We start from the raw sequence: 9,842 nt of genomic DNA on the forward strand, positions 1-9,842 counted from the left end.
GCAGGGCCGGCTCTAGCCATTTTGGTGGCCTAGGCCAGATTAGGATTTGGAGCCTAACAATACAATGTCAAATCAAAGTCCCAGTGCAGGTTTTACACAACTATTTAAAACATCCTATTGACAGCTTCCGCAACATGCATTAAAAAGTTATGGTCAAACAATACAAAACAGTGCAATGAAAATAGAATATAAAAGGTCCAGTGAAGGTTTCGCTGGAGGTAGGTGTCATGCTGGATGTGGTGCTGCTGCTGCTGCTTGTTGCCTGACCTGCAGCTGTATTCAAACATACAGTACATCCATACATACTGTTACCACTGCATTAAGTCTGTTTTGTCATTCTACTTCATATAACGTAGGCACTGTACAAATAAGATTTATTTAATTTGAACAGCCAGCAGCAGCAGCAGCAGCAGCCAAATAAGTTAACAGGGTTGACTCATAAACATCCTTAGCAGCTAACATAGCTTCATTATCTAGCATTATTAGCTAGTTTTGCTTTATTTTAATTTAAGTTGGCCAGTGCAAATGAAACGTCTTTATTCAACGCAGCATTTTTTAAAATTATTTAAAAGACGACATACCTCTATATCAGACTTTCTCAAAGTGTGGTCCCCGGACCACTGGTGGTCCGTGAGCGACCCCTAGTGGTCCGCGAGGTGACAAGTGACATATCATGTTTTAAAATTTATGTCAGTGTTTTAATTTCAGTGTTTCTCAAACTGCCATACATATATGTGTTGTTTTCAATATCAAATAAACTAGCATGTAAAATCACAAAATATTTTTTTGTGGCATTGTCTGACTTGAGCAGTGCAGTGGACTGGTTTGCGACACCGCAACCGGTTTACGTCAAATTAAGTGTGACCCTGCTGCCGTAACTGGGAATGTGACTGTGCAAAGCGGTGTAAAGCGTGGATGTATGGTGTGAACAAGCACGGAAACGAGTTATAAATGGATCAGTGGCTTAGGACCGGGTCACGTAAAAGAAATGATGAAAAGATGAAAATTCTGACTCGACAGGAAAAGTTGTTGAGTCCCAGGATGCTGGTCCAACGCCAGCGGCGGCGTCAAAGCAGACCCCGCCGCCAACTCGTCATGAACGTGAAAAATCCACCGTTAAGGTGAAACGAAGATACCACAGCGACGACATACAGTTTGGGTTTTTTTGGACTGGCGACGAGGAGGATCCTAAACCACACTGCGTGTTGTGCTATGAAACGTTAGCTAACGAGGCTATGAAACCTGCAAAGTTAAAGCGACATCTGGAAACTAAACACAAGGAGTACATGGGGAAACCTACTGGATTTTTTGAAAGGAAACGCGACGAACTCATGCAGCATATGATGAAAGAGGCTTCACAGTTTTTTGCACCCGGAGAAAATGCTAAGGCTACTGAGGCTTCATACAAGGTATCCCTCTGGATCGCTAAAGCTGGAAAACCTCATTCAATAGGTGAAAATTTTGTTAAACCAGCTACAAAGGTGATGACTAACATATTGTTTGGGGGGAAAGCCAGCGACGAAATTAACAGGATTCCTCTTTCCAATGACACCGTCCAGCGGCGCATCAAATCTATGGCTGAAAGCGTGGAAGATAGGCTGGTGACACGTTTGCGCCAAAGCCAGTTCGTCTCACTACAGTTGGATGAATCTACCGACATTGGGAATGAGGCAAATCTGCTGTGTTTTGTGAGATACATTTATGCCAGTGGAGTGCATGATGACTTTCTCTTCTGCAGTTCCCTGCCGACCAACACCACAGGAGAAGCAGTTTTTCACTCACTCAATGATTTCATTATGACGAATAACCTGGACTGGTCAAGATGTGTCGGCATTTGCACCGACGGCGCAACTGCAATGACTGGAAAGCTGAAAGGACTGGTAGCGCGCGTTCGCGCAGTAGCGCCGTCTGCAGCAGCAACACACTGTTGCATCCACAGAGAACAACTGGCTGTGAAAAAAATGCCACAGTGCCTAAAATCAGTACTGGACGAATCTGTGAAAATAGTCAACAAGATCAAAGGTAAAGCACTGAACACACGTCTTTTTAAAGCTCTGTGTGAAGAAATGGGGAGCGAACACACAAAACTCCTGTTCCACACTGAAGTTCGCTGGCTGTCGCGTGGTAAAGTTCTCACCCGTCTATTTGAACTGCGAGATGAGGTAATGTTATTAATGCACCACAGCGATGAACTGTATGACAGAATGCATGATTTCCAGTGGCTTGCAAAGTTGGCATACTTGGCTGATGTTTCAGCGCTCTCAATACTTTGAATGTGGCGCTGCAAGGGAAGACTGTCACCATCTTCAATGTCCAAGACAAAATTAAAGCTACAAGCATGAAAATGGAATTATGGCGTGGCCGTCTCGATCGCGGAGAATTCGACAGTTTTCCCACACTTGCTGATTTTCTCCTCACTGCTGGAGAGGACGAGGATAGGAGCACAGTTGCATCCTTTCACCAAGAGAGGCTGACAGCCTTGTGGACATTGCATCAGATGGGACACTGAGGACAACTTTCAGGGAGAAAGGATTGACTGACTTTTGGCTCCACATCCAGCCTGAGCACCCTGAGCTGGCTGACTCTGCTCTGAAACTGTTGATGCCGTTTCCAACCACCTACAACTGTGAAGTTGGATTTTCCTCCCTTGTTGGTCTGAAAACAAAGCAGCGCAACCGGATTAACGTGGACTATGATATGAGACTGAAACTGTCCAGTTTGGAGCCAGACATTGCTTCACTCATGGCCCAGAAAAAAAAGCAGCACCATTCTTCTCATTAAGATGACAAAAAAACTGAGTGAGTACAGAGACTATGATATTGCTTCCTTGAGGGATGGGTTAAATACAAAGAATCTCACTGTACAAGCTGTGTGACAAAAATAAAGTACCTGTATCTTTGGTAAAACTGTCATTTTATGTTGTAATTTGTGAACTGAAGTTGGCATATTGTTTTGAGGCTATTTTGAGTTAGGTGGTCCATGAGTGTTTTTTTATGGGTTAAGTGGTCCTTGGTCTGAAAAAGTTTGAGAAACACTGCTCTATATTGACATTTCTTTGCCTCCCCCTCTTTTTTCTGTTTTCTAAATTGTGCACCTGACAGCTTGGACCTTTTCACGATGAAAAAAATGAAATGTAAAAATAGCCTGTAACCTGCCTCTTGTGATCTGTCAGTCAGGCCTGTCGCTCTCTCACTCTGACCTGAGATGGGCATTGGTAACCCATCCCCCACTTTCAATGTGCAGCACAGTCAGTGCTCACGTGACACGGCATCCCAAGTGCAGGCCAGGGTCATGGCCAGGTCAAATGATGAGGAACAACAGGGATGCAAAGTTTATTATTCTTTCTTTCTTTCTTTCTTTCTTTCTTTCTTTCTTTGTGCATTTGTTATTTTCAAGGCAGAACATGAGGGAAGGGCATTAATGTGTTAATGCATTAATCCAGCATGTGGCACTCTAGGCGACCACTTATATGGCTGATGCCAAGAACTGGCCCTGGGTGAGAGTATCATGATGGGGTATGAAAGGAGCATCCATGGAAGACAGTCGTTCACAAGCAAGGATGAGGCGAGGTTCACCACTTTGTGAACACGATTGTATGGACTTAAACTGTTGTCAGTAAACAGGTTTGTTTGCAAACGATTGCATTGTGTTTTATTTGTTTTACAGTGTCTCAACTTTTTGGGAATCTGGGCTCTAATTTAATCATAAAACTTTTCATTAGCTCAAAGTGACTCTGTTCTTTAGAGAGAATGTAATAAGAGGAAAATACCCATTTTCTCCCTCACCAAGTCTGAAGTGCTTTTGAAAGAGAGGCCAGGAGGCTGATTTGTCTTCTTTGTTTCTGCCTGTAAAGGGACACGGGGAAAGAAAACAAAAACGTAAACATTTCTTGTGCGCACGGGAAACTTTCTGGTGCGCACAAGATACTTTCTCGTGCTCACAAGAAAGTATCTTGTGAGCACAAGAAACTTTTCTCGTGAGCCCAGGAAACGTTTAAGTTTTTTTTTCTTTCCCCATGTCCTTTTACGGGCTCCGTATGCCTGTGTTATAGTTACCATTAGCTTCAAAATTGCCAGTAGATTCAGAAAATTAGATTATTAAGCCCAGGAATTCCAATAACATAACTGTAATCAGTATCTTTAACAATTTCTCATATGTTTCAGGAAATAAAGGTCTAAAGAGCAACACTTACAGTATATAGAACATCATAAATAACATGTAACTTATCTGACGCTCTCTGTCAGTCCAGGACAACAACTGGCCTCACCACATCTGTACTGGCTGATATGTGTGTGGATGTGTATGATTGGTTGTCGTATTTATTCTTTTTTTCACCTTTTTTGAATATTTATCCTGTTGATGTGTTTAATGATGACCATGATGAAGGCCAGTGAGGTGAACAGTGAAGTCTGTTTCCTTCCTCCATGCACTTTGGTAAAAGTTGTGCCTGAAAGCCCTCCTCTGCTTCGAAGGAGTTAAAGGTCACAAAATGGTTATTTGTGTGCACAGTTTATCAACTTAAGAAGCAATTTGTTTATTTGAGTCATTAAATGAGTCATTTGTGCTCTCAGATCATGAACCTGACAGAACATTTTATTTATTTGATAGCTCCACTATTAATATATATGCACAAATGATTGATTAATTTTTCCCCATGACACCCGCTTGGCTCTGTACTAATCTTCTGTTGTGCTTGTTGTTAATTTCAGCTAATCACATTGTGGTTGCCTCTTACTTTAGGTCCCACGGAGGCTCCTCATTTGATGAGGGCCGAATTCCGCGACGTCACGCCTCCATCCACGCATCAATGGACTCAACCCGATCCAAACAGCTGCTCAGCCAATGGAAGAATAAGAATGACAACAGGAAGCTGTCCCTGCAGGTGATGGATGGAATAAGACCAACGTCTTCCTCATCTCCGCAGAGGAACATGGAGCTGCGCTGCTCCTCTGAGCCTTCTGCCATGGGCCTGGAGGCAGAGCTCCGCGGAGGAACACACCTGCCTTCAGTCACCTGTCAGGAAACAGAGCTGCGTTCTGGGGTCCCCATCCCAGTTCAGTACATGAAGCTGGCAGCAAGCTCTGTTCCCATGGCCAGTCTTAATCACCTGGCCCTTAATGGCAGCACCGGATTGGCTGGTGGGGCCAGAGTGTCTATCCAATCCCGGCCTGGATCCTCTCAGCTGGTTCACATTCCTGAGGAGGAGAACCTCACCAGCAGGGATCAGGAGAGCGAATCAGAAGACAGCATTATGGACGGGGGCGGGTCAGTGAGAGAAAAGTGGCTGAGAGTGGCTGAGAAAACGACCATCCCCTGTAGGCCACTCAGTGCAGGAGGACAGCCCCGACTGATGCAGGTTAGGATGAATATCACACAACTGCGTCCTACTTCTTGTTTACTGTTAGACCTCTCCGTCTCGCCTCGTTGTTATGTCTGTCTTTGTCCTAGCAGCTCTCCACTGAGGACCCTGACACACCAGGCTGGCAGTTGGCTATCATCTAATGTTTGGGCGGTCGGTGAGCATCTGTGGATTTAGTTGTTTCCTGCACCGTTGGCACTAGTCCCGGTGGGAGGGATCGCTCTGATTGGCTGTTCAGCTAAGCAAATCAGTGTATGAGAAGACAAAAAGAAAAAATAAGGGAAAGCCCTTCGAGCCTGTTGCTGTAGAATCCACGATTTCACCCATTTAGTGTGGTTCTTCTTATTTTTCATCTCTGCATATTCAGAAGTGCCGTTAGCAACTTTTGATCAGAGAAGGTCTTGATCTGAAGTGGCTATATAAGCAAGAGTGGTGTGAGAATGACAAGCAAAGGCTGTTTTATCATAACACCAGTTTGTATAGCTGCAGTCCTCAGTCCTCCAGTTCCCTCTTTTGAATAACGAACACAGACTGCCGCCACCTGGTGGTATGCAGAGTTTTTCCTGTCACACAGCTGCAGAACGAACAAGCTAGTTGTCTGTCGGCTGTAGTCTTTGCGGTGTGTTTAAGTGCAACTTTTTGTCTGAGACACAGGCAACGTGTGGCGACTCAATTATTGGCTTTCGTCGCTGCTGGTTCATTGGTGTGTGTGAGCCCTAAAAGCTAAAAACAAAAGTAAAAAATGTGTAATGATAATAAACTTTATTCATAGAACTGCAATAAAGCATGAAGAGTGTTGGAGTGAGGTAAATGGAAGAAAGGTATTCATAATGTATTAAAAGTCAAGAAAAAAAGTCACACATATGTTTTATGACTGTTGATGTAGTGTATCAGAATGCATTATGTGTGTAAATGAGTCAGCATTATTAATACATTATAATTTATTATGAAGGCCCCCATAATGCTATATTGCTGTGGTCTTCATGAGGTCTTCAAGTGTTACCAGATAATCTCAACTAAAGGTGAACTTTTAAAAACAGCTTCACAGATTTGCTCAGTCATTGAACCGTCGACTTCAGTTGGTATAAAAATAAATGTTAGTTACACCAAGTACACAGCCGTGAGCAAAACTTGATCTTGCAAACAAACACATGAGTTAAAAGCTATAACTCATGTTGAAGCTGTCCTCAGTAATGCACAGTAGTTAAAACATATTTGAAAAGACTTGAGAAAAATAAGCCCATTGTGCTTAAATGAGAAACAGAAACACGTGTGAAAACTGATACACAGATATTTACAGGGCTAAATACATTGGAAGATTGAGTGTTGCTAATGCTCTGATCTCACTGTGATGGTCTGAGTTTGCTCCAAACGGACTAGTGCAAGAAAACAAAGGGCTTTAGTGCTGAAGTGATTCAAGATATCACCCAGATTCTTGAACCACTGGAATCAATTTGCTTCACAAGCTTATCCAACAATCATGAATTGTGATCAGATAATTTAAATGGAGACTTTTGTGGACAGCTGCCGTCTCAGCCTGTCGAGGTTCATTTTATTGTCATTCAACAACACAGGGTTTTACAACTAAATGCAAGCTGTAGTCCCTTTATGCTACACAAGAAAACTTTATTTCATGATGGAGAGTTGATGAGATCAATAGTCTCAAAGTATTAGTATTTTTGGGCTCTGTGCAGACGTCTCACTTCACTGATGTCACTGATGCTCTGTAGATGGTACCAGTGATGTTCTGGTGGTTTTACTCACCTGCTGTAGAGCCTTCCTGTCCTGGGCCGTGATGGACCATGCCAGTTTGTGATGTTTCCCGTCAGGATGCTTTCTATTGCTCCTCTGTAAAAGTTGACCAGAACTTGGCAACAGAGTTTAGCCTTCCTAAGTTTCTGTAGGAAGTAGTGCCTTTTCTGTGCTTTTTTTTATCAGGGTGGTGAAAGGGCAGGTTTACTTGTAAATGAGTAAGTATCCCAGCACCAACATTTGGAATAACTCACATTTCACTGTTATTCTCCTGTTCCAGGTGATAGCCTTATCCAAACAGCAGGGTTTGCTTCACTCTCCTCGGTCAGAGGATGGTGGCAGCACCGTCAGCTGCACGGGATCCATTCGGTACCGAGCTCTCACAGACCAGGACCCTTCACCACCGGCCTCCACCACTGGAGCCGTGGGAGGAGGTCTGTACCTCTAAAATAGATATATATCAGACTGGGAGATGGGAAACAAGCCGGCTTACATCCTTCCTAGTATCAAACTGTATATAGTTTGGACGTGGGCTGTGCCATATGGTCAAAATTCATTTTATGGTTATTTTGACAGATGTTGGGATGTGATTCATGATGAGTAGGAATAATCATTTTTGCATCACAATTTTCATTTTCTCTGAAAAAATCCTGATGATGTGACATTTGTTGGGGTCTGAGCCAAACAAACATGTTTTCTTACATCTGCAGAAGAAGATCTGTAGACGTCTCTGCAGCTACTTAATTATAATGCTGTTGGTCACACAGTTGACCTTTATCAAATAATTACAGCCTCTTGTGTTTTGGATATTGCACTTGGCCATATAGTGATTTTGATTATACAGCTCTAGTGTGGACAGCATGAAGGATGGGAAGATTTGAGATTGAGATTTATGGATTTAAACATTTTAGGTTATGATTATAATTGTGAGGAGAAGGCGATTATTGAGTCATTCCTTTGTCTTGGTCTTTTAGGAGGAGGTTTGGAGAGAAGTGGCAGTATAGTCCGTGTTGAAGCCCACCCAGAGTCCAGATCACATAAACCTGTGGTGAAACCTCCTAGCACCGACGGGAGTGGCTCCTGGAGATGGAAACCACCAGATCAACGAGCTTCACTCCGACAGTCAACTTTCACCCTCAATGACCTGAACAGACACACAGACAGCTGTGATTCGCTGAGGGATGGAGGTTCAGTGGATGGGCGGAGGAGTGTGACAGGGACCGAAACAGAGAGTGAAGGGGGAGATGGAGGGGGTGGAGGAATGGGAGGGGGAGGGGGGGGTGTATACACAAACCATCCACATGTTATACACCCTTTACATCCCTTACATCCCAATAACCCCAACAACTTCCAGCACCCCAACTTTAACCCCAACAATCCCAATAACCCTAACAACTTCCAACACCCCAACCTTAACCCCAACAATCCCAATAACCCTAACAACTTCCAGCACCCCAACTTTAACCCCAACAACTTCCAGCACCCCAACTTTAACCCCAACAATCCCAATAACCCCAACTTTAACAACGCTCATGTTAACTTCAACCCCAACTCTGCTAACTCCAACATGCCATTCGCCCCCACTGTCACCTTTGCTCCTCCCTTCCACCCCCACCCTCAGGCCATTACCACCATAAGGGTCACGCCAGTAGAGGGAACAGCTGCCAGCAGTGACGGCGGCTCAGACTGCCAGTCTGTCGCCTCGTCCAGCCGTGAGTCAACGCTGAGGAGGAAGAGTGGCTCCCACATGGTCCACATCCCCGATCGAGGGCCCACCCCTGAGCTCGACAACAACCACCGCCTGTGTGACGACAGCAACCGCCTCGACAATGAAAGCAGCAACCGCTTCCACGAAAACCTTCGAAGTTTTCAAGAAAACCCCATCCACCCCATGCACCCCAACCACCCCAACAGGCAGGTGATGTTTGGCCGTCCCAGCCCAACCCCTCCCCCTACCTTACCCCGCCCCATCCTGACTCACACTCCACCTCCTACTCTGGGGTTGGCCTATAAAGAATGATGCACTCGGTGTTCAGTTCATCCATCAACACCTATGGTACAAATGTCCGCTACCTTCACTGGAGATGCTGCTTGGTCCAAACAGAACATCAGACAGGGACAAAAATGAAAGGAAAATCTGTCTACCACCCAGGGTCAGTAATTAGGGGATGGCCACAGACAGCCCTGACACAATATAGCTAATTGTGTATCCAGAGAATCCCAGCTGGTTTAGTTACCAACCAGATAACTGTTGTGTCTTATTAAGAGGCGTACTGTAGGCTTTTTAAAACCTACCAGCAATAGGTTCATGATCCACTTTGGGTCACAAGCCATAGAGAGTACAAACACAACTAGCCCTGCCCACCACCTCCAACTGGTCAATAAGAAAGGACTATAGTCATGGTCCAGCATGTGAGGGTGAGTTTGATTCAACTTTTTTCCTTGTTTTTTTTTATTATCTTGTTCTGCTGGATACACCAGTCATTTTTTTGTTAATGTAATAAACTGAGCGCACAAAGATAATAGGCTAAATAACTGCTGACGCAATCAGAGGGAGAGACTCAGTCTCCTCAATATGTCCCACAGCTCCCTGTCCTCTGACTGCTGGGTCAGCTGTAAATGGGTTCACACTCTTATCACAATATTTATACATATAGTATATTCTGTGGTCAAACACAGGTAATGGTATATAAACGTAATGGTATATACATTTGAATTCAGAGCCCATAAC

The 9,842-nt window shown here is 44.2% G+C and overlaps 1 protein-coding gene across 1 annotated transcript in view; it reads left to right on the top strand.

Annotated features, from left to right (window-relative positions):
* LOC141017205 (phospholipid phosphatase-related protein type 4-like) overlaps window positions 1-9,131 on the top strand; it is a 131,415-nt gene extending 122,284 nt beyond the window's left edge. Inside the window, exons 9-12 of the mRNA XM_073491856.1 lie at window positions 4,741-5,356; window positions 7,392-7,545; window positions 8,086-8,446; window positions 8,573-9,131. Coding sequence (XP_073347957.1) covers window positions 4,741-5,356; window positions 7,392-7,545; window positions 8,086-8,446; window positions 8,573-9,131 — 1,690 coding nt within the window. The remainder of the gene's footprint in view (window positions 1-4,740; window positions 5,357-7,391; window positions 7,546-8,085; window positions 8,447-8,572) is intronic.
* The last annotated feature ends 711 nt before the right edge of the window (window positions 9,132-9,842 follow it).

This window comes from Pagrus major, chromosome 21, assembly GCF_040436345.1.
Source record: "Pagrus major chromosome 21, Pma_NU_1.0".
Taxonomy (NCBI): Eukaryota; Metazoa; Chordata; class Actinopteri; order Spariformes; family Sparidae; genus Pagrus; species Pagrus major.